This window comes from Gobius niger, assembly GCF_951799975.1.
Source record: "Gobius niger genome assembly, chromosome: 16".
In the NCBI taxonomy this organism is placed as follows: Eukaryota; Metazoa; Chordata; class Actinopteri; order Gobiiformes; family Gobiidae; genus Gobius; species Gobius niger.
In genome coordinates this window covers 16,330,524-16,354,901 of record NC_136867.1, presented here as the reverse complement: position 1 = coordinate 16,354,901, position 24,378 = coordinate 16,330,524, and the positions used below count along the sequence as shown (strand labels likewise).

At 41.6% G+C, this 24,378-nt stretch overlaps 2 protein-coding genes across 2 annotated transcripts in view; one reads left to right on the top strand and one right to left on the bottom strand.

Moving 5' to 3' along the window:
• The window catches only part of trappc12 (trafficking protein particle complex subunit 12), a 35,619-nt gene extending 33,630 nt beyond the window's left edge, over positions 1–1,989 (bottom strand). Inside the window, exons 1-2 of the mRNA XM_079573916.1 lie at positions 1,938–1,989; positions 286–1,550 (exon numbers count right to left, since the gene is read on the bottom strand). Coding sequence (XP_079430042.1) covers positions 286–1,542 — 1,257 coding nt within the window. The 5' untranslated portion in view covers positions 1,543–1,550; positions 1,938–1,989. The remainder of the gene's footprint in view (positions 1–285; positions 1,551–1,937) is intronic.
• Positions 1,990–2,150: 161 nt separating this feature from the next.
• eipr1 (EARP complex and GARP complex interacting protein 1) overlaps positions 2,151–24,378 on the top strand; it is a 50,597-nt gene continuing 28,369 nt past the window's right edge. The window contains exons 1-5 of the mRNA XM_079573917.1: positions 2,151–2,303; positions 2,419–2,502; positions 6,958–7,090; positions 11,120–11,276; positions 22,121–22,220. Of these exons, the coding sequence (XP_079430043.1) occupies positions 2,262–2,303; positions 2,419–2,502; positions 6,958–7,090; positions 11,120–11,276; positions 22,121–22,220 (516 nt within the window). The 5' untranslated portion in view covers positions 2,151–2,261. The remainder of the gene's footprint in view (positions 2,304–2,418; positions 2,503–6,957; positions 7,091–11,119; positions 11,277–22,120; positions 22,221–24,378) is intronic.

Genomic DNA, 24,378 nt, shown 5'->3' with positions numbered 1-24,378 from the left:
AGGTTCTTGAGTCATCTTCTGTACTGTGAGTACAGAAGATGACTCAAGAATTGGGCAAGTTGGTTGAAGTGTCTTGCTCAAGCACATAGAAAAAGCATAAACAGGAGATAGGGGTATTCAAGTTTTTACCATCCAATAAGGCCGTCAATCCCAATTAATCTATTGCAGTAGTTTGATCTTTGAAGTAATGCATTACAAAAGCATACGTTAAAGGCAGAGTTAAATGACAGATGTAATGTAAATCTGGAAATGCTTATAATTGATTAACATTTGAAATTCACCCACCTGTAGGTTGTCAAACTTGAGGCCAGGCATTGTGAGTCTGCTTGTCTCAACATATGCTGGGCTGAACTGCTGAGTGGCCACTGAAATCAGAACCTTCCTGATCTCCTCTGATGGCAGCCAGGCATCGTGACGCCTGTCCACTTCACTTAGACTCAGCGCTGTGGCAAACGGGTCATCGCTGCCTGAGAACACAGCCTGAAGTTGGTTGAACGGCTGTGGCTGTGCAGCTGAATTTGCAAGGACAGGGGGAGTCTGAGGTGCAGCGCTTTGTGTTTTAGCTGTGTCCATTGGAGCTGGGGCAAATACTGAGGTAGGGGTCCCAAAGTCTAACACTGCGCCTGGGGTTGAGATGGACGAAGATGTGGAGAGTTGGCGCTCAGGCGTGGGGCTAGAGGGCAGCTCCGCGTTAGGGTTAGAGACTGAAATAAATGAGGAAGGGGTCAAGAATGAGTCAAAGAAGTCTGCCGCTGGATTTGTATGTCCATTGTCACTGAAGAACTTGCTAAGGCTTGGACTGGGCTGGCATATGAGAGGGGAATGCAGCTTACTGGTGGTCACAGCCTCATCGCTCACCCCTGCGCTCATCATGCCAAAACTAGGAGATTTTATAAGTGTGGGTTGAAATCCATCAGGGACTAAAGCTTTAGGTTGGGGTCCCTGGCTGAATATGGTGCAAACAGGAACAGATTCCTCTTTAGGGCTTGAAAGTGTGGCTTCTACTGGCTCGTGCATCGTATTTTCTTCTAAAGCTTTTTCAGTGTCATCTTCAATTAATTTGCTGTCTGAGTCATCTCGCTGCCGACCTGTGTCTTTCTTTAATTCTTCAGCTACCATTCCCTCTGCACTATGTTGATCTTCAAACGAAACAATTATCTCTTTAGTATTTTGTCCAATTTCTGCTGGTTCCTCTTCGTGGCAAGCAGACTCCCCTTCTTCTGCATCAAGAATCGAGTCCATAGCAACTACATCCTCCTCCTCACTGTTATTCGGGGAATCAGAGATCATGACGCTCTCCATCATTTGGTCATTGAGTTTATCCAAAATGCTCTCAGATGGAGTAGCGCTACTGTCATCCTGAGGTGATATGAAGTCGCCGCCGAGATCTATGCTTTCCTCTTGGGGCAGTGCATGTTCATCGAATGGGGCTTGGCTGGAGGATGGCTGTGAGGGCGCTGGACCTGGTGCTTCCTTGGGGACATCTTCCACTGTGATGTCCAAGGTGACTGGCCGCTCGGCTGGAGTCTCCCCACTGTCCATCTCCACCACTGATAACAAGGGAAACACACAAAATACACGGCTGGTGACTCAGGTGCATTTCTCCATCACCTGCTACTTTCTTTCTAAATGTAATACACGATTTCCCCCACGAATTGTGAGAGCACGACGTCATAGGGAGACGGGTTACAATAGATTTCAACAGTCTAAACAAATCCGACGAAGTAAAACACGAGAAAGTACGAAATTTATGTTTACACATTTCTATTCCGGTTAGCATGGCTACTTTAGCCGACCTCGTATGTTTTACATCAACTACAATGATCAAAAAACAGTTTCGATTAGCACCTATCTAGTTCAAAACAAGACATTAAATGGGCTACATCGTCAAAAATCACGATCAGATCGTTAGAATCAGAAAATATTTGTTATCATACCTTTATTGCAAACTGACAGCTAGAACTTTAGTACGCATGCGCCAATCAACCCAGGAAGCTGTAGTACGGTGTCCCCAAGAAGACAAAACACATATCGCAAATGTTTTCGGTATTCACAAAAGAGCTTACGTATCTTTTGAGGACTAAGACTTCGGTTTAACACTTGTCTTGCGCAAGCTTCCCAACGCTAGATTTTCCTTTTTTCAAAACACGGAAGCGAGACATTATTTTCTGCAAACAAAACACAACTGTGATGTTTTTCTTGATGCTCTGAACACAAGCAGCAATTATAAAGAAGAGGAATAAAATAACAACAGACTGATTATGGAGGACGACGCTCCTGTCATCTACGGACTTGAATTTCAGGTGGACGTTGCATGCGTTGTATTCATTCATTAAATGACATGCTAATTACTAGGCTATCTTTGCTTTATTTACAGTATATATTGGTTTGATTTACTCTATGTTGTAATATGCATAGGCACGAGCACTGACTGCTCAGACCGCTGAGACCGATGCCATTCGTTTTATTGTTGGAACACAGTCCCTGAAATTTGACAACCAGGTAAGGCATAATGAAAATGCTTTTTATTTAACTATTTTGTATATGGACTTTAAATGTCACTTCTCCATTACTCCCATGACTTTTTAATTTATTAATTACTTTACCATCAATATATTATATCCTATCGCTGAAGCACTATGATAGGTGCATCATTTTGGTTATAATGGCACATTTTTAAAGAAGATATTTTCACCAACATCCACATATGTATTAAATACATTGCATATCATGTATTTAGAGAACCCAATCCCAAAAGCAGAGACATTTACATTCAGGTTGCTTTGCAGTTCCGAATTTATTTTCAATCTATAATGTTGCACTTGGCTGCTTCACTCTTTGTTAATAGACTGATCAGAGAAAGATGGATATGAATATTGTGTGTGCATTAATAGTTTCTCTGGAAATGAATGTGTGTTTGTCAAGACAAAACAGTAACTGTGTGCATGCATGCCTGCACATCTTGGAGAGGTCATTACAGAGACAGATGACAGAAACAGTTGGCTCTGAATGGGGGAGAAATAATTAGCTCTGCGAGAGTGAGGGAGAGAGCACAGGGAGGGAGTGAAATGTCTGCCTCAAAAAAGGAAAAAAAAAAAACTATTTCCTGGCAGACTTTAGTGTGAAAACGGTCTGGCACTGAATGCAGACGTGGTTCAATCCAAGTCCCGTGTAGTGACTGAGTCTAATACTGCGCTTGTTGGAAATGGTGACAATGCATTTCAGTTGATTTGTGTGATTTCCTATTCCAATATGATGGTGTTTGATGTATTCCTTAGATTCAAAATGTTAATTCTCTCTCTTTATAGCTTTGTTTTTTAATCGGCATAAATTAATAGCACTACAGGAATAAGAGTAGTTATATCAAACTAGTCATTATAATTTAGTAGTTTTTTTTTTACTGATATCAGTAGTAAGAGCTGTGATTATCTTAAACTAGCACATTATCAAACCCTCAAGAGAGAATGTCTGATTCCTCTTATTTTTGTGGTTTTAATCAAAATCTCGATTCCCTTTTGTTTGTACAGTGGTAAAAACATTTTTGAAAGCCGTTGAGAACAGGCTTTTGAAGGCACCCACCATTATCTTCATTGGTGCAAATGGTCGCATTGAGACTGAAGCAGAAAAAAAAATATCCAGGTAGAAAAAAAAAAGATAAAAAAGTGGAATGTTTCTTCTTTTTTTTCTTGAATTGGTGAGTATGCGCTGGATCAATGAGGGGAGGAAGAACGCTATTGTCATTGCTCATTATACAATTGTTGTACAACGAAATTGCATAGATCAGATGTTTGGTTAGCCTTTAGCCGCTGCATGCCGCCAATGTGGGCCTACCTGACCAGCATGATTTTGGGGGCGGGGGAAGCCGGAAGTACCTGGAGGAAATCTACGCAGACACGGGGAGAACATGCAAACTCCAGACAATCAGGTCTCAGCTTGACATCCTTTTGACGGTTGTCCAGCTGAAGGCTTCATGATGTTACTTTGCTTGTGTCTTGCCCGGCTACCTCCTTGTTTGCCACTTTTTTCAGTTATTGTAATTATGATCATGGTTGTTATTAAATAATAATATTTTTTAAGGTAAGGTCATGGGCTCGAATCCCAGCTCCCGCAAATGCACACTGCCGTTGTGTCCTTGGGCAAGACACTTCACCCACCTTGCCTCCAGTGTCTGCGTACATTGGTGTATGAAAGAGAGAGTGAATGGGTGACTGGTTCCTTGCTGTAAAGCGCTTTGGGCCTGATAAAGTTAAGTCCATTTACCATTACCATTTACACCATAACAACACAATGCAAACAGTACATGACACTGTACTGTACACACCGGAAGGTCAATGACTGTCACTTGTCTGACCTCTGATTAAAAAGTTGTTTTTCAATTCATCCACTCACTCATAGTATAATTCAATGGCAATGGAAATGGCAACTTTATTTATAATGCACTTTAAAACAACTGAGTTGACCAAAGTGCTACAAAGGTCAAACATAAAATACAATACAAAAGGTGCGTTGAATACAAATGAATAAAATCTGGTAAAATGTCAAAATCTCAGGCTGTGTTAAAAACCAAAGTGAACAAGTGCGTTTTAAAGACAGATTTAAAAACAGGCACAGAAGAAGCCTGTCTAATGAGCAAGGGCAGCTCATTCCATATTTTTTATTCACAATTGACTTGCTATACTCTTGGGAATTGAACTAGGCTTTAAGCCAACAAAATATTTGAGGTTAAAACGTTTGTTAAAAAATACCAAATATTGATGTTTCAGGTGAGGTGTTCAGTCAGTGGCCCTTGCTCTGCTTGTGACACTCATTGTCTGCTTCCTTTTGCGTGAATTTGCTAGTCTTCTATGGTGAGTTCAGTTATTGCAAATTTGAACTTGCAATATGAAAAATGTTTTTTCGATTGGCATTTTAGCTCAGATAGCTTCTGCTCTCTCCGTAAGCCTCCTGGCCTCTCCACCTCCCATTAAGCATAATGCAGGGTGGAAATGTCTCTCTTAACTCTCCAAGCACCTCTCAAATCCCTCAGAGACCAATAGCAGGAATGACAGATCGGAGGGCGCATCGGCATGGCATTTAAGGCTGCTAACGAGATAAAGCGCTGGAGCTTGGCACCTCTCACCCGCTCGCTACTCCTCCGTACTGCTTACTGTCATCTGCACGGCTAAAGAGCTTTAGCGCACAGAGGACCCTGAGGTGGGGGGCACAAGCCAGCTTGGTTTTATCCCTCCTGTAGCCTCTCCCCTCCTGCCTCCACTACTCCCACCATCACACATAATTAAAAGGCTGGGCTGGTTGCCCAAGTGGCTGAGGGCGATGAGTCACTCCCCAGGCCTGTAAGAATGAGGCATAAATCACCAGAGGGAGGGCTGGAACTTCTCGCTCCTCTCACACCTGGGTTCATTCAGGGGGACCCTATTACTAGGCCTCCCAATTACCCTGTCCCGCCGGCCTGAATTTATTTGTACCGCTCCCCCACCACCATAAAATTATAACTTTGCGTAATAATTTTTTGCTCGATGCAGCCCAACCCAAGGTTAATAGCTGCCGAGCTGACTTTGAGGTGGCTGAAGGATGCTGCCGCTCCAATGCTCCTCTCCTCCTCTTCTCTACGCCCCCTCTGTTCATTCTCTTGTTGAGCCTGTAAAAGTAGTGCAGCCAAGGGGAGTGGAAGTGCCTGGCAGGAGTTATTGTCCAGTGCAACCCCATTAACAGTCCCCCAAGGTGCTGTAAGTGTCTCCCTTATGGGACAAACCGCCATTAATTGTCGGATCAAACCTTGAGACCCTTACTGTTTTACTGCATTGTGGGCCCTGAACTGCGTTCAATCGAGGGCCCTCATAGAATAGATTTCCATCTAATGAAAGCTAAGGAGGAGTTTCTATTAACTTCTTATAGATGGAAGTTAAACTTGTTTGTTAAACTCATGGTAAAGTTGTGTTTTCAAGAGTAGCCAAGGCCACAGCCATAGCAGCAGGTCAAGGTGTTGATGCTAAACATGCACAAAGCACTCTTGACTGCTCTACTAATAAAAAGTGGGCTCTAACAAGGCGCTCTCTTTCATTATGTTGAAGTACATACACTTGCATAAAAGAACACTTAAAATAGTCAAGACCAAATCAAATCAATGATGTGAAAACTTTGCTGGACATATGTGAAAGGTTTAGTTTTTCATGAAAGAAAATGTACTTTTAGAGGTGTGCATAATGCATATTTCATTATTTGGTTGTTCTCATTTGCTTTATCAGAAATGATGAGAAAGTCAATGGTCACAGATGTTGCAAAATGTGCACAACGGTGTGACAAAATTTGCAATATAAATTAAAATGTTCATTTTATACTATTTATTAAAGTACTTTTAAATGAAAATAATTCACTAATGGAATTCAGCCACTTTACACTGTAATTTTCATTCTCAAATATTATTCTTATCATTATTTTGTCGCTGTCCTCTTGAAAATAATGGTCTTAACTGGAAAGTTGGACATTATACACGGTGCAGAAATGGACATGTAAAGTACACTTAGGCACGAATAAATTACATCCCACCAATGTTTGCTTACCAGTCCCATCTTTAATTTAAGAAAAAAAGACCACAATTAAAGCCTTCTCACCGAAAGGCTCTAATGGATAACACTCTTCATCCGCAGTCCCTTTTAGCTGGGCCATTTGTCTTAAAAAAAAACAAAAACAGTAGGATGAGCTTTTATCGCTTTCACTACCTTTTCTTCCAACTCCCAACACGTGGAACCCTCTTAAATCCAACACAGTTCCTCAAAATGCTTTTAATCGATGCTTTAAAGACCCAAGTCATGGTGAAAAGTCTCCAGCCACACAAAACTGAAAGCCGTAAAATGCTTTGTTAATAGAAGATGTGTGTAGTTGCTAGTGTGTGTGTGTCTATAGTGTTTTTTTTTTTTCCCCATTTCTTTCCTTTGTGTCTCTCTGCTTTCTCTCCAGATCCACATCATTGACTTTGATGATGAGAATAACATCATTAATAAGAATGTCCTCCTGCACCAAGCTGGGGAGATATGGCACATTGGCGCGAGTCCTGCAGATAAGGCTGTGCTCACCACCTGCTATAACAAAAGTGAGTCCGACTGTTCCATTATTATCCCTTGATAGTCCTATATTATACTTTTATTCAGGTTTTTAAAAAACACATTTAGACGCCAGGCATTGATATTTCACGTTTTATAACTTAGAATAAGAATAATGTATGTAAATGAGGTGTAAGGATCCAACCCTGTCAAAGCACAAACAAGTGGATAAAGCTTAGAAGAATGAAAGCTATAGGAACATTTTAGCATAATATGGCCCCTTAAATGCATGTGGTCTCCAGTCCACATCTTCTCAGCTCTGGTGGTCTCGGTCACGCACCTTCTTTCTTTTATCTCCCCTAGTTTTCTTAACAACCTTAGCATGTAATTGGTCTTTAACAGCTAATCAATAATGGCCCGTCCTCTCCGGCCTGATAGTTGGAGCTGTGTTAGAAGTCATGTTCAGACGCTGATAGGATCAATACTAATGTGTAGACATGATGGATTATGGCAGCACCACAGTCACCGTCTGGATGAGAGAGCACTTGAAGGTCACACGGACTTTCATTTTGACTAAAAGTACTGTTCCTCCTATACTGTACATATATAGATTCTTAATTGTTAATTAATTGATGTATATGGTGCTGCTATTTCTTGCAGATAGAATTAAAGGTCTGGAAAGCCCTGTTGAGCTTGTCAGAGGCTGTTGTCAAATTCCCCAGGTGATGTAGAGTGTCCCAAAATAAGCCTGAACGGTTGTGAAAAAAATACTTAAAAGCATTTATTTTTACAAACACGACTATGATTTGTTCACCGAGGTGCTGCGCAATTTTTGAAAGAGAAAATCTTTTTGATTGACTGCGGAATTCTTCCGCAGTCAATTATTGGTTTTCATGTTCTTTATTATTATTCCTCTTCCATCTTTTTTCCGATTTTCTAGAGCTTTCAGCACCTTCATGCTTTGTGCAATTTATGCAAGTTATGCATCAAAATGTTCCGCATGTTGAGGAGAAGGGTGCTATTACTTTTGGGACTTCTGCAACTTACGGTTTTTCCGCAATCGGCCCAAATGTCGGAGATTTTTCCCATTGACTTATAATGGGGCTGCCGCAAATCCATGCTTTTCTGCACTTTTTTCTGCATTTTATGCAATTTCTGCACTTTGTGCATGTTCAGCTTCTACAACTTGTGGGTTTTGAGAAAAAATTGGCCTTCTGCAGTTTTCCAGTTTTTTTATACGAGAGTTTGAAATTTTTGCATTGGTGTGTATGGGGGAATCCAGCCAATGGGGAGACTCCAGGCCTTTCAGCCGTTTGTGCAGCTTCTGCCAATCAAGCACTGAGGCCATTTCAACAGTTTGACCAGTTTATGGAATTTAAAAAGTTTATGCAATATTAACTATTTATGCAAATTAACCACTTTATGCATTTTAAACCGTTTATGCAACTTAAGAGTTTATGCCATTTAGGATTTATGAATTTGAAAGAGTTTATGCAATTTACATAATTTATGCAAATTAACCCATTCATGCATTTTACCACTTTATTCAGTTTATACAGTTTATGCATCATGACATTTTATGAATTTTACCAGTTTATGCAAATTAGATTATGCAAATTAGGCAATTTATGCAATTTGAACAGTTTATGCAATTTATGCATTCGCTCCCGCATTTCCGCAGTCAATCGCAATGGCGCAGCCATTGCATTTCTAGTTATTAATGAAATGCATTGAAAGATTAGAAAGATTAGATTTCAGATTGATTTTTTAAAGTCAAGCTTCATACAAGCCGGCAATATGAACTTCTTAAATTATTCAAGAATCACACTTTTCAGAACATGAATGCGGTCTAAACCAGTGGTTCCCAAATAATTTTGAGACAGTGTTTTGTTTACATTTCTGACATTTCATTTTGATTGACAGCATACTTCAGTGCAATTAAGCCAAATATCAAAATACAGTATCAAAACTAACATCACTAAACCGGATTTTAAATGTTCTGCACCTTAACCTGTTAATCCTTTACCAAGTGCGTTTTCTCCAGTTCTACTTTACCCAAATCTAAAAGGTTACAGCCTATAGGCCAGAGTCACGCCTTATTTGAAAGCTAAGAACGACAAAGCTCATCTAAACTGATCTTCTGCGTTGCGCTTTCATCATTTTTTGGCACTTTTCTTTTGCTGTTTTGTTGCTTTTTTGTTGCTCTTTTATTGTGTTTTTTGTACCTTTTCTGTTGCTCTTTTGTGGCTTTTTTATTGCGTTTCCGTCACTCATTTTTGGTCACGTTTTTGTCACCCTTTTCTTGCATTTTCATCCCTGTTTTCATCTCGTTTTTGTCGCTGTTTTGACACTTTTTTCAAGAAGCTTTTGTAGATTTAAGTAAATCCAAACTGGAGAAAATGTGCTCAATTGTGGGGGTTAAGAGGTAAATTTATTATGAATGCTATTTACATTTTACAGAATGGGGTCCCGAGTTGTTGGTTGAGTGAGGGCTTTCGGGGTTCGCAGATTTAATACTAAACAGGACCCCATGCAGATTGAATATTTAGTTGTTTGCAGAGGACGGTATATATCCTAAAAAAAAACGCCTTTCGTTAGGACTATTCAAATTGGGATTTCAATGTAATTACAAATATAGCCGCTCTAGCACAGAAAGGGTAATTTGATTGTTCTGATGACAAACAAAGGTAATAAACCATATTAAAAAGGCACTGGAGAATGTGTAGTTAGTCAGTTGTTCAGGGAGCAAACACTTTATCCACATCCATTCTTTATCCAAAATACAACTGTTGATGTCCACTGTCTTTAAAGGTAAGCTCAGGTCACAGCCTAGAAATTCAAAAGCCACTTTACATCCTCACAAGTGCACCGCTCTGCGGTGTGTTAGCGGTTGCGTCACCTCTCGGCAGACAGCCCTGTCAGATGGGACGTGGCAGTGGTGACGTAAAGTGCGCGGTGAGCCTTTAGGGGTAGACACCGCACCGTTGGGACAAGGTGTAGCCGGTGCCAGCCCCCCCCCCCTTTCCTTTCCCTTTCCACCCTCTTCCCCTTGCTCCGTCTTCTGGTCGGCTGTCAGCTGAGGTGTGCACGCATGAGTTCATCCACTGACAGCCACTGTGAACTGGGCTGAAGCAGAGACAGCCCCACTACGCGCTGGTGAGCACTGTACACAAGTGCATGTACATATACAACATAGCCCATAGGGTAAACACACAGGGATGGACTTACTGTATGTGTACAAAGCATTTTCCATATCACCGGCGTCCCAATATAAACGCTTTTGTTCGAGATGATTGCTTATGCCCACTTACTCCAAGGTTGTCGAAGAGCCTGTGGATATATGCTATGTTCTTTTTTTTAATTTGACAAATGGGCCCGTTGCCAATGTTTCATAGCCTGACGCCTGCCCACTCATGGCCAATATCTGCACAAAGAAGTTTTCTTTTTTTCTGTTTTTCTTCTTTGCTTATTGTGATTGGTCATTGCCTGCAGCTTTAGACTTTCAGTTCAATTACAGGATCAATTTTTACTTGTATTCTTCTTTCTTTTCCAATTAGTGGATTCAGCTAAATGCATGTGCTATTTGCAGGGCTAGGTGCCATTTAAATTACTTTTTATTCCCGGACTTTCATGATACTCGGTTTATGATATTGTTGCTAAACATTCTTGTAGCTAGAAAAGAGGAGTGGGAAAGTTTGCTTGGAAGCATGTCTATTTTTGTTGTTGTTGTCAATAGCTGGAGGGCCAAACCAGTCCATGCTGACCAAAACTGAAGGACCTCTTCCTACTAATACTAATGCTTATGTGTAACATAATACTTATGTGTAAGATATAGAGAGCTATCAGCAGGTCTGGAGGGCCTCCCCCAATTAATTGATAATATTTTAGTACTCAGGGATCAGCAGAAGTTCACTGAGATAGCATTTCTTTAAGCTAAATCAGTAGTTTCTTCTAATTTAGTTGTTCTTTGATTGTCCGGATAAATTCTTTAATCCCGTCTCAGGGCCCATCAAGCATTTTACTTTTCCCATGCCATAGTTTAGTCAGCCATAGTCTTAAGAGTTGTTGTCTCTTTGCAGCCAGTGACAGCAGGGTGGTGTCGTGTGCAGCCGTGTGGAGGATGCCCTCGGACTGGGACATTGGCAGCCACGAGTCGCCCGATGACTCCGCCCACAACCCCCAAACACTAGAGCTCCTCTGTCACCTTGACGACGGCACCCACGGCAATGCAGCCTGGTAGGTGATGCTGGATAAAGTTTCACTGGAGTTTGGGCGTGGCACTTTTACGTTGGAAAAACGGTGTAAAGTACACATAGTACATAGGATTTTAGTTTTACAGCATATATTTTATGTGTAATAAGAATGGTCTGTAATTATGAATTTTAATAATTAACATTTTAAGATGATTTCCATACTTTTTCGATGGAATGTGTGGTTTTTGTTTGTCATTAAGTTGAAGTGACTCTTGCACTGATAGATCCCTTTAGTCTACACATATTTACACACAAACAAAAACAAAACAGCAAACGATCAATAAAAACAAACCAATAATAAGTCATACAGTCAGCAAACACAGCCCCCCTCCCACACGATCCCCCCTGCCCTTATGACTAAGTTTTCAGTCTACTTTTGTCCTTCCGATCACTTTTTTTCTGTCTTGGAATATTTGGGAGTTCATTTTATTGACTGGGCCACATCTAAACAGTGTAAATTGTAGTCACAGCTCAATCTTTTGTCTTTCACTCTGGGCTGCTTGTGCGCACAATGCCTCGCCATAACTCAGCGCTTATGAGAGCAAAAATCAATGGTCATTCCCCTTTTTAGTCCAGCGCTCATCGGCAGCCTCGTGATTGCTATCATTTTTAGGGTGCTCGTCCAATCAGTTAGTGTGCTGCATACTGTAGAAGGTGCATGTGTGCGAGGGAGAGATAAAGGAGGAGAGAAAGCCGCAGAGAGAAGAGGCGAAGATTGCATTCGTGCGGCAGTGTCTGGTTTGTCGATGCAAGTGCAATGTGTGTGAAAGCCCAGTGTGTTTCTGTGGACGTGGTAAAGGGCAGGTCAAGTCAGGCTGCTGCTGGGTGAAGATTGATGGGACCAAGCTCCACCATCTTAAACCTCCCCAAAGCTGCAACTTGTACAAGGGCAACAGCACTGTATATGTATGTGCAGTGGGAATCGCAACAAAGATTGTAGTCTATTGAGTTCTCTGGAGATGGATGGGTTTGGTCCACTGCTCACCTTATCCATTTTGTTCAGTCAGTGGACCGACAACGCACTGTAGTCAGGCATTACATTATGACCAACAATATACTCCTAAGGCCACCATACTAATGAGCAGTGCCTTATGCCAGTGGTTCCCAACAGTTTTCCTCCTACGGACCAGCACCAGACTTGAATTTTTTCTGCGGCCTTGGAGCCTTAAAATGTATTGTAATGGCTGTATAAAAGTGTGTGAGGCTGCAGCGTGATGTTTACGAACAAGACTGCGAAGGGAAGGGAGTAACGCTCATGGTGGGGCCGGTCCGGTGAACGGGACCGGTGTTCTGGTGTATGCTATGACACATTGCCTCTCGGCTGCGCTGACTCTGTCAATAGCCTAGAACTCCAGTTCTATTGTAAAACAGTGTGTGGGCTCAGTTCAGGACTGAAATTGGTCCTTAAAAGATAAGATAAGATAAGATGATACTTTATTGATCTCACAGATGGAGAAATTGCATTCGATGAGAGAGCATCCGGCAGCAGTACCCATTCAGTGCGCACCACTCAAAAGTTCATAAAGGCGAGAAGCCCCGCCCTCATGGGGCAGGTGGACCTGCTACGAGCCTCCACAGAGCCCCAGCGCCTGTCTATCATAGATTTAGACTTCCACTTCTTAGTGCTTATGTACTAAAACCTTCATGGTTAAAAATGTGACACCTCCCCCACCGTTGTCACATGGGTCATAGCAGTAAAAAAAAAAAAACCCTCTTTGGAGCCAGGTTTTTAAGCAGTGTAATTGAGGCCCAAAGCTACATAGGAACCCTGTTTACCAAGTGTCTTTTGGAGTTGCACCTGGCCACCAGGGGGTATTACAGCAACGTCAGCTCCTCTCCATGAGGACCAAAGATAAGCGCTTTCCTTGGTCATTGGTTTTTTTAAGCTCCAGTAGCCCAGTTGGGTCAGACCACATTTTTCAGCCTTGCCCCCATGTGCTTTTTGTTAGATATATTTTTTGTCACACATCTACAACAGCAAATGGCTTAGTGTAAACAAGACTGAGGTAGGGCTTTGGCAGCCCTGAAGAGAGGTAAAACCCCCAATACTCAATATAGCCCAATCCAGCTGACTACTCTGCAAACCTTTTTTTCAGTGATGGACGGCATTTGCTGCTTTTCGCCATATATTTAAGACATTATGTTGTGAATTCTCATGCTGTACATGAATGTAACTAAGAGATTGTTTCATTTACTGCTTCCTCTGCCATCTTTGTCATCTTTCCAAGGATTTTTTTTTTAATGCCTGTGCCCACTCTAGCATGGCAGCCTGTGTGTAAATCATACCCTTCATGTGTATTTGCAGGTCCACTTGCTTGCTGCCAATATCCCTTCACTTCTACTAACAATAACACTTTCTCCTTGCACCAAATCCCCTCATTGTTTGGGTGGGCAAACATTTGAGCTCATGCCCTGTTGTGAGCCGTGCTTTGAATTGCAATGTCTCCAAAAACGGGAACCTCACGCCCCTCCCTAAAAACACGTCTGAACAAAGCGGAGGTTTGCTTTGAATGCACGTGCACTATCGTTGTTTTTTCTTATCCTGCTTCTCACACTTAGTTTCGATTGGGAGCCGTGCCAGTTGAGCGAATCGATTCCCGTGGTGCCATTTGAGCCAATCAGGGCCCTAGGAGGGAACGGTAAAGCGCAAGAGGCAACAAGGTTGATTTTCTAAAGTGGGGTGTGACAGGAGGGGGTCGGAGGTGTAGGAGTAGAATTTTGTGCAAAAAAACGCAGTCATGTGTGTTTGTATGTGACTTGACTTAAGCATTTCATTGGGCGGCCTGAATGGTCTGCCTACACTGTATGTTCTGTGTGTGCTGGCGCTCTGAGCCGATTTATTGTCGATCACTGAGTGTGGGTTTTTGCAGTGAGGGGTCCCCAAATCTCAATCAATAGCGGCACAACTGAAGACAGCTCTGTGTGTAACGTGGCAGTGTGCTATTGATTTGTGACCGTGTCTCCGTCTTAGAACAAACTTCAGTGCACACTGCTTTCTGCTTTTTTTTTTCAACGTCTATGAAAATATACTGTTTAATCCCTGGTGAGTGGGTGCTCTCGAAATGGATATGAAATAATTATTGTTATGATAAAGATTTCTTTATAGATTATGATTTTAAAGACAAAGCAGCCTCTGTTTCACCAGTAAAGGAGGTTGAGTTTTACAAACCTATATTAAAGGATTATGCAACATGATAGTAATAATAGGCTGCTTGGGCAGTCCTATTGCCTTGTCGATAAGACCTTACATTAAATAGACCTTTGAATAAAACATAGCGAGAAATCTCCTCTAGACCACCTGCTTCAGGACTTGGCTTCGTAGCAGAGGGATGGATTATGTTTTAGTTTAGTCTGTTTTGCAGTTTACTTTCACTTGTGAAATATCACCATTTGAAAAAAGCAAAAACCTAGAAATATATCAACATTTTGGATGTCTTTCCCAAATAGCTCTGAATTAAAAAGAACAATCTGACCACCATCCCTCTGGTTTGTCAGAGGCCATCTTAATCACCTCCTGTTGATGCTGAAGTTGATGTATTTGATACTTCTATTTATTTGTTTTTGGACCTCTATCTAGAAATCAGAACATAAAATCAACCAATCAGCAAAACCCCAAACTCTAATAACAAGAGCCCCCCCAAAAAAGGATAATAAATCTTTCAGACCCAGAATTCATTACAACAATACTAATGCCTCCATAACAAGATGCTATCTCTTCTTCCCCAGGCGGCGCACGCACACATTCCCATTCTGCCCTTGTGTCTCTTTATCCGTGTGAACATCTCATCCAGAAGGCGCCACGGCACACTCTCTGTTTGCGCTGGTTGTTGGTTTTGTATATGAGAAAGCTGGGATTAGACTCATATGGATGCAAAGCACAGCAAAGCGGGAGAGCAATCTGATGAGCGAGAGACAGAGGCAGGGAAATGTATGCTCTGTCCTACCCAAGGCTATAGATATAGAACGGGGCTGTAAAGGCGCTGTTGAGATACTACTCCTGTAGTATGTCCGCTTTGTGCTTAGCTTGATGCCACTTTCAAGGTCAAACCACACAACTTCTGTCCTGTAATAGTCAAGGCCAGGGCTGATTCACGTTAGGTGGCGGCCCTTTGCAAGTCACTGTTTGGTGGCTGCTAGATTGACAACGTAAAGGGAGTCTCTCCCTGATCCTCAAACTTAATTTGTGGGATTTAATCTGCTTTCTAATTGGATAACAGTCTCAAGAACCCCCATACAATTAATACATATTTAACTTAAACAACTTTTACATTGAGTAAAGCATTATTTTAATATTAGTAATCGTCAGCATCAGTTAAATGTACATTATATTTCAACAGTTCATATTAAAGCAGTACTAAGTAACTCCCTTAGAGGCCATAAGCGCCACTGCAGGGGTTGTCGCATGTTACGTTTTTTTACTCATTGATTGTCCGTGAGAGTAAATACTACGCTGAGAGAAAAGAGAAAGGGAGAGAGGGATATTGTACCTCCAATTACACAATGGAGATTATTTTTTTCACTCAAACTTTGCTGTAAATACTGTTTAAGTGGCGCTAGCTCGCAGTTAGCTTTGCCCGTTAGCCTGTTAGCTTCTTCTTCGTGATTCTATTAGTGTGTATTGGTGGCTCTGACCCGGTGCAGGAAAGCTTCAACTGTGGTTTTCTAGCCAGAGACACCAGGGGGAGATGGAAGACCCCCCCAATCATCCCATTAACACTTGTATTACCCCCAGAGGGACTACGAGAAGGATTTATTAAGGTAAACAAGTTACTTAGTCCTGCTGTAATAAAATGTTCACAAAAATCTTACTGGAGAAAGATTTCAGATGATAAACCTTTACAACGCTAATGTCCTATTTCTTTTTCCAGATGATCACTATCTCTATGCAACCAGTTAAATGGTATTTACTGATTAACTATTACTGGTACAATAACAACAACATAGGATTATTAAAAAGACACTTGTGCACCACTTTTCGAGCCCATAGTGATTTGTGGGCCTCTATACCTGCATACTCTGCTTAGCTAGAAAGGCAATGAGCAGGGCTGTCTAGCTGCTCTATTTAATGTATTGCATGGTTTAATTGATACTACAGGGAAGCACAAGGCATGTAAATCCCAAAGTGTGGCATATATTTTAATTGGCTCTGCGTTGTGCCGATGTGTGTGGTTAGAAATTCATTGTGAAGAGGGGAAAAAGATGCCATCTGACAGGCTACAGTCCTACGTATATGTTGGGGACCGACAGCGGATCACGTTATAATTGGTTTAGCTTTAGATTTGTCCACTGTTGTGCATGTAATGTTTTTTGGGGGGAACTGCTTTTTAGGCTGTTCATAGCGGATTCTCTTTGATTGTTTGATGGGACATCTTGTTGCTCAATGGTAAGTGGACACCTTGAACTAGAAGACTCCAGGTCTGGCATTATTCATCATTGCAAGATAAGCACAGTGAGTTGGCAGAGGATCACACTCTCCAAATGCTTCAAGATCAGCCATTTCCTCTATTTTTCTTTTCTAAATGTGGAACTTTTGTTAGATTTTTTTGAACTATTTGTTTGAAATTCATTCTCACCATTCGGACCATTTATTGCTTACGGTCTTGTCTTCAAATCTCCATATTTATAATTACTTCACCTGTTTTCCTGGCCTTGTCTACATTCACTTGACTGAGCTTTTACAAGGTTATCCCAGGTCTGGCGGAAGTGGACACAGGCTGGAGCAGTCCTCTCTTAAATGATGAATGAGCGTGCGCCGAGCTTGTGTGGCTGTACATCCAAAGCCCATGACTTGGTGCTCCTCAGGGGGGCAGTAAAAGCTGTCCCTGGACTGCCGTGAATTTACAAGCCTTATAAACCGCTCTCATCGGCTGACTCCCTGCTACATTCCATCACGCCTCCCCTGTTCCTCTCCAGGCCGTGCCTTTTCTAATAAGAGTATGCATATTCTAAAGAGCATATTATATGGAAAAAGAAACAACTTGTTCTTGGACCTTTTCTTCCCTACACAATAGGGATAAACATTCTGTTCAATTTCTTCAATCCATCTATTGATTAACGTAACCATCAGCTGTATATTAGATAAAAACAAATCCCTTCTTCCACAATGAACCATTGGCAAAAAAAGTTAAATTAGCTTTTTGTAGTGCAGCGGTAAGTGCTCCTGCCCGACTCAAGAAGGTCAGCGGTTCAATTCCCGGGTCCAGTGGGGTGTTTCTGTGTGGAATTTGCATGTTTTCTTTGTGCCTGCCAAGGTTTCCCACTACCACTTAAACATGTACAATAGACAAAGATTGTTTGAGTGTTGTTTGCAAGCATGTCTGTTTAACAACATGCACTGTTCCACTCACAACCACAACCAAATAGCCATGTTTATTTCCCATACCGACTTTGAAGCTAAGCAGGAAAGTGCCTGGTTAGAACTGGGATGGGAGACCGTTCCTCCGATGCTAAGCAGGGAAAGGCCTGGTTAGGACTGGGATGGGAGACCGTTTGGGAACACCAGGAAGCCTGGCGACAGTACTGAGTGTGTGCGTGGTTGGTGTTATTACATCCGCGGCCGGCCCCCACGTGACGGTCCCACCGCTCGCGGGCATTGGCCACGGGTCCATATGGACCGCGGTGCTGCTGTCCGAGGACAACCCGCCGTCACAAAAACGCGAGTGCACGAGATCTGACTGCCGTGCGTGTGCGCGCGTACAAACAGGGCGATGTGTGTGTGCGTGTGTGTGTGTATGTATGTGTACGCGTGCGCATCCAAACAGGGCCATGTGTGCGTGTGTGTGCGTGTGCGTATGTGTGTGCGTGTGCGTGCGTGCCCAAAACCTCCTCAAACACGAGCCTCTAATCACACGCGCTGCTCCGACTGATTTATCCTCCGTGTGCGTAAAAGCGAAAATGACACTACAACTTAACGAGCGCATGGCCTGCCCTGCGTATTTTTTTTTCTTTTTATCTTTTTTTTTACTTTGCTGCTGTACCATTTGTTTTCTATTTTGCTTTCACGTATTGAGCCCAGAGGTACATTTTATTCTAAAGCAGCTTGGAAAGCATTGCCAATTTTATTGTAAGGTTATAAATACTGTCTAACAACGATAATTAGGCTATTTCATTTCTAAACCTACTCATTATTTTTTGGATTGTAAACTACCGTGATGCACCAAACCACGGGTCCTGCACTTTGAACCAAAGCGTTAGAGCTGAACCCCTAATATTTATCCATAATTATTCCACTGTCTCTTGAATTCTATTCCCTGAGTTTAGCGAAAATATTGTCGTTGTAGTTTATAAGACAGGAGCACGGGTGCATCAAACACTCCAATTGCAGTTTGTTTGACTTTTTTTTTTGCATTCATTCTTTTACTCATTTGTAGTGGCCATAGTTTTTGGCATGGGTTGGGAACCACTGGTCTACAGCTGCACTGTGTGACGGGTTGGACATTTCTTTGTAATCACTCATAATCTCAGAATATCAAATGTGGAGACTAGCGAGGCCCGGCCGAAGGCCGGGTCTCAGCTAGTAAACAATAAACAAGGAAACAATGAATGACTCGAGACCAACTATAGACGTGTAGATTTTAGGATCAGTTGCTTAATTTAATGTTTATTGACCCTATTACCGTTAAATCTCAGATGGTACTTTATCTTCTTTCATCTATACAGCTTAACACCCCGAATCCACACTTCAGCTAAAGCATTTTCCATTTTGACTGTTTTCACTGTTGATTGTAGCCTCTTGCTTAAAGAAGAGCTAAGTAACTTGTTTACCTTAATAAATCCTTCTCGTCGTCCCTCTGGGGGTTAATGGGATCCCCCTGGCCTCAAAACCACAATTGCAACTTTCCTCCCTCCAGGTCGGAGTCACCAATACACACTAATAGAATCACGAAGAAGAAGCTGGCAGAACAGGCTAACGGGCAAAGCTAACTGCGGGCTAGCGCCACATAAATAGTATTTACAGCCAAGTTTGAGTGTAACTGGATGTACAATTGTGTAACAAGATGTACAATATCCCTCTCTCCCTTTGTCTTTTCTGTCAGTATAGTATTTAATCTCACAGACAATTAAAGATTTAAAAAATTCAACATGCTACGACACCTGCAGTGGTGTTTATGGCCTCTAGGGGTATGAGTTACTTAGTTCTGCTTTAAAGGCACACTGTGCCTTTTGGACTGTACTGTTGCTAACAGTACAAAACATTCTCCCAATAACCAGCTCAACACAGAAAATGCTATTACTGCAGTGGGTAATCAAAGAATGGATTTGGATAGACCTAACCTATTTAAATCTCAAATTCTGCTGACTTTAGTCAATGTCTCCATGGAGACGAGCTGGAGACGTGCCCACTCCAAGTCATGTCTTAGGATAGATGAGGCGCTCACAGCAAAAGCACATGTTTGTTTGTACATTTTCAATTATGAACATATCTGTCATAAAATAAATGCTTGTATTTCAATTTTATTTATTGGTTAAAATTCTACACAGTGTCACTTTAATTAGACAAAGCAGTTACAAATTGTGAATAAAGAAAAAATATTGGACCTTTAAAAACTTGGTCTAAAAGCAAACTTCCCTTTCTTCCTCTCCCTCTTTTGTCATGTCTTTTATCTCACACAAACAGTCCTACCTCCTATAATGTACGCTCAATCACACGCTGGCATTGTTACTTCAAGTTGACTAATGATTCTTGGAAAATGGACTTGTCTAATTGATGAACTCATTTGGTAAACCTCTAACGGCAGCAGCTTAGAGCTTTAAAGAAAAAAAAAAAGAAAAGAAGCAACTTGAGCTTGGCCAACAGTGCACCTCTTGTGACACTTTTGAACCCAGATTAGTCTGTGAGCCAAGAAGCCATATTAAGTCAAAACCTTAACAAGCATATACCAGCTTTTCCAGGGCAGGCGTTAGCTATATGACGCAGGATTTGAAAGTTGACAGGAGTTAAAAGCGCTACTTCTCACTTGGATTGCTTCCTTGTTTTCATCCCATGACTCCCTTCATTAAGCCGCTAAACCAGTCCCAACTACGGAGAAGGAGCAAACAAAAGTGGTCCAGGCAGCGTTGAGGGAGTTGGGGAAAGCAAGCTATTTAGCCCCCAGCGTGTCAGCTCTGGTGCAATCCCCAATGTTCGGCCACAAAGTACATACTTTAAGTAGAAGGTAGCGCTGAATCAAAACTCCAAGAAGCATGTAGAGGAATCAATATTCTGCAGAGACTGGTATGCAGGGAAAAATCAAAGCAAAGTATGCAGCAAAACCCACCACTTCTTTAACACCAGTGAGGCAGCTCTCTATCCCACAGCTCTGTTTGAACTATATAGATTGACAGAATTGGGGTGCCGGATTGCCAAAAAAGTGTGATGCTATGGAGTGTGGTCATTGACTGAAACTTTAACTGAAATTGTACTTGTACTAAGCAGTTCAACAATATGTCCATTGTTGTTAAAAATGTCATGATATTGTGACGACATTAGGCGTATACAGATGCAAAGGCTTTGTTGGGAGAGCAAAACATTTAGGCACTCAAACATTTCCAAATCTCTCTATATTCAATATACATAATAACAAATCTAAAAGCTTCTCGACTGGAGAGCAACAGTGTAATCCCCATCTGACGGACCTGGGTCCAGATCCGGACTTCCAGAGGCTTGAGTCTGGACCCCAAAGCCTTTCCATCCTCTCTATATACTTAATATCTCAGGCTAAATTAACAATGATTTATTATTTAAACAGTGTTAATAACATTGTAATAATGATGGATTCATTGATCAGCTCTGCTGTATAAATAAAAAAAAAAATTTAAGAGCAATGACTGCATATGTCCGGACCCTGAGCATAATGTCAAAAGTTACGAAAATAAAGTTTGCGGACCTTGAGCCGATTTAGTTGGGGGCCCCTGATATAATGCCTCATGTGAAAGTTACGGCCTACAAAACTGATTTTGTCACGTTGTTACCACATTTTTGTCACGTTTTTTTGGGTCGTGTTTTTGTTGCTGTTTTTGTTTTTTGTTTTGTTATGCTTTTTCATTGCTTTTTTTGTCGTGTTTCGCCACATTGTCACATTTTTGTTGCTTTTGTCACTTTTTTGATGTATTATCGTTGCTCTTATGGCATGTTTTTGTTTTTTATTGCTTCTTTGACGCTTTTTGTCACTTTTTTGTTGCTCTTTTGTTGTTTTTTTGTCACATTTTTGTTACATGTTCATCCTCATTTTCGTTGCTATTTTGACGCCTTTTTCCATGAAGCTTTTAGATTTTGGTAACGCCGAACTGGAGAAAATGTGCTCGGTTCAAGTGGGGGTTAAGAGATTAAACAGTACTGAACTGCAAAGCTGATCCGGTGTATGAAAAGGCAGACAAAAATCTTAATCCGTAGTCACTTAAACTGTTCATAGAAGTTTGATTCACACAAAAATAAACTTCTTTAGCAATCTGAAATATCACCTAAACTGTACCACTTGAGAACTATGGATCCACATAAGAATATTCAACATTAAAACCGAAAGACTGAAATGTGAATTGGGTGAACAGCAAGGAGTGACATTCAGGAAATTGTCGGAGTCTGGACTCAAACCCGTGATGCTGGGATTGGAACAGCAGCCTTATTAAACTACTAGCTGCGCCAAGAACAGTCATTTGATATAATAAAACCATGCTTTGAATTTGCTATTGCAGTATTGTACAGCACTAATAGTACTGTGGCATATTTGGGATTAAACCACGTTTCAGGCCAGCTGTATGTAAACAGGTTGGTATATATGCCTGATTGACACGAGTGTCCTAATTCAGTCCCCTGTTTCTTTTATATACCATATGCTTGTGTTTTTGCAGTGTGCTTTGGGAGCCCATGGGGGACGGCAAGCGTGTGATTTCATTGGCTGATAACCACGCACTGCTCTGGGACCTGCAGGAGAGCTCCACACAGGCTACAGTAAGGCGCGCACACACACTCATTGATGCTATATCGCACAAAAGCTAACTCATTATTTGATAACCGCCGTATCGTCTTGGTGGTATCAGGCGCACACCTCCTCCTTTCCGCGACAACAGAGTCCACTATTCATCCTGATGCACAAACAAGTATAGCAGGAATGGGCTGTGTATCTGTCCCCATTGAATTTGTTCTCCGGGAAAACATACACTACGTACCGTTTCGATTTGTGACCCAGGGGGTGATATAGGTGCATGAAAACACATTTGGGGTAAAGTCTTATTCAAAGCTACGCGATGCAACTTTTACTCTTTGATTCTTCGCCAGGGGATCAGTTGATTTGGAGGATTTGTGGCTTTAGTTTTGTGAAATTACCTCATGCACATGCGAAAACAACTCAACATTGAATGCAAATTATAAACCGTATCATTCGGATTCACTCTTTCGGATCCGACATCCCCAAAGTCTGCAAGCAAACAATAGCCTCATCTATACCTGACTGGTGATGCACTCAGGGGTTGGGAGGAAGGGCTAATTTATCTCACTAATAAAGTGGGCCTATCACAAAAAATGGCTTACAAAAACATCATCTGAGATCCATAGTGTTTATCAGAGTCAGCCTTAATGCAAAGTAAAGAGGCTCTTTGCGACGCACCAACTTTGCAATTAAAATGCACATTATGTATTTAAAGACGGGGGATAATGGTGTGTGTCAGGTGAGCATGCGGAGAGGGCGAGGTAATAGACTTGTGGTTTGTGTGCCCAGACTTTCACTGCTGTGTGTTGTTCCATTAGACGGCATGAGAGATGAGGAATATAGATGAGTCATTAGTAATTCATGTGCTCGGTGAAAGATTCGCATAAGGGCAGCCGGGTCACATGCCTGACCGATACAAGCGCGTCTGCCGGTCCATACGTGTCCGTTTATAGCAGCGGCAGGAGACCATTTTGGATGAAACGCTGTGCTCTGGCGGCTGAAATTTGCATGTGTGTGCACCCTGCCCACTCCCAGTCTGTGGCTTAATTGCAGCGTCTGCCTCAGATAACAGGAATTAAGTGTTTTTAATGAGCGTGGACATCAATCAGTTGTCCTCATGTGTGACTGCTGGTGCTCTGGCTTCATCCCACCATCCAAAGGGTGAGGTGGCTGGTGGTGACTTCACTTTAATACCCATACATAGTGGATGAGCGTGAGAATGAATTGGCATGTCCAGGTGCCAGCCTTGCAAAAGTGGATCGAGGATATTTGTCATTATAAGACCCACTGCCATCTAGACTTCACTAGTGCTGGCTGAAGGGAAATGAGGGAAATAAAGAAAAGCTTCACTCACTCTCAGCATCAAAAGCTATTGTGTACATAACATAGCCAGTAAGAATTTGAGTCTTAAAGCTAGCCTAGTTGTTTGTTGACAACTCCTTGGATGAAAGGTGTAAATGTCTTCAATCAAAAAAACCTAATCCAGTGGAGAACTTTTAAAAAGCCTTTGTTTCTATGGAATAGACTATACAGACTGGTTACTCTGATCTTGTTTCTTTTTTTAATCACTTTTTAAAACCCCTTCCTTAATCTTTCCCAAACCTTGAGTATGGTGATTCTCCTTTTCATATTATTAATTTTCTTTTGCATTATAAATTATTTGGTTTAAACTGAGAACAGAATTAACTTTAATTTTTCTACACGCTTTTATATTACTTTTTACCAAACCAAAAGTAAGTAAGTGCTTTATAGTCATTGTACAAGTGTACAACAAAAAAGTGTTCAGGTGGCAGCTGAGCCGCGCTGCCACTGTGTGTCAACCTGACCTTATGACCTTCGGGGTCGGGGAAACTGTAGCACTCAAAGAAAGTTTACATGCATTTCATTAATATTTGGTAGCATTGCCTTTAAACTGTATTACTTGGGTCAAATATTTTGGATTTCATTCCACAAGCTTCTCACAATAGTTGGCAGGTGTTTGGGTTCATTCCTCAAAAAACAGAACTGTAACTGAGCCACATTTGTCTGCCACCTTACGTACACATGCCTTTTCAGCTGTGCCCATACATTTTCAACTGGATTGAGATCAGGACTTTTGCATTTGTTCTTAGGTTAATATTCACATTTTAGACTATAGCACATTCATCTTTGGGCTTCTGATCTGTATGATGACTGGTCATT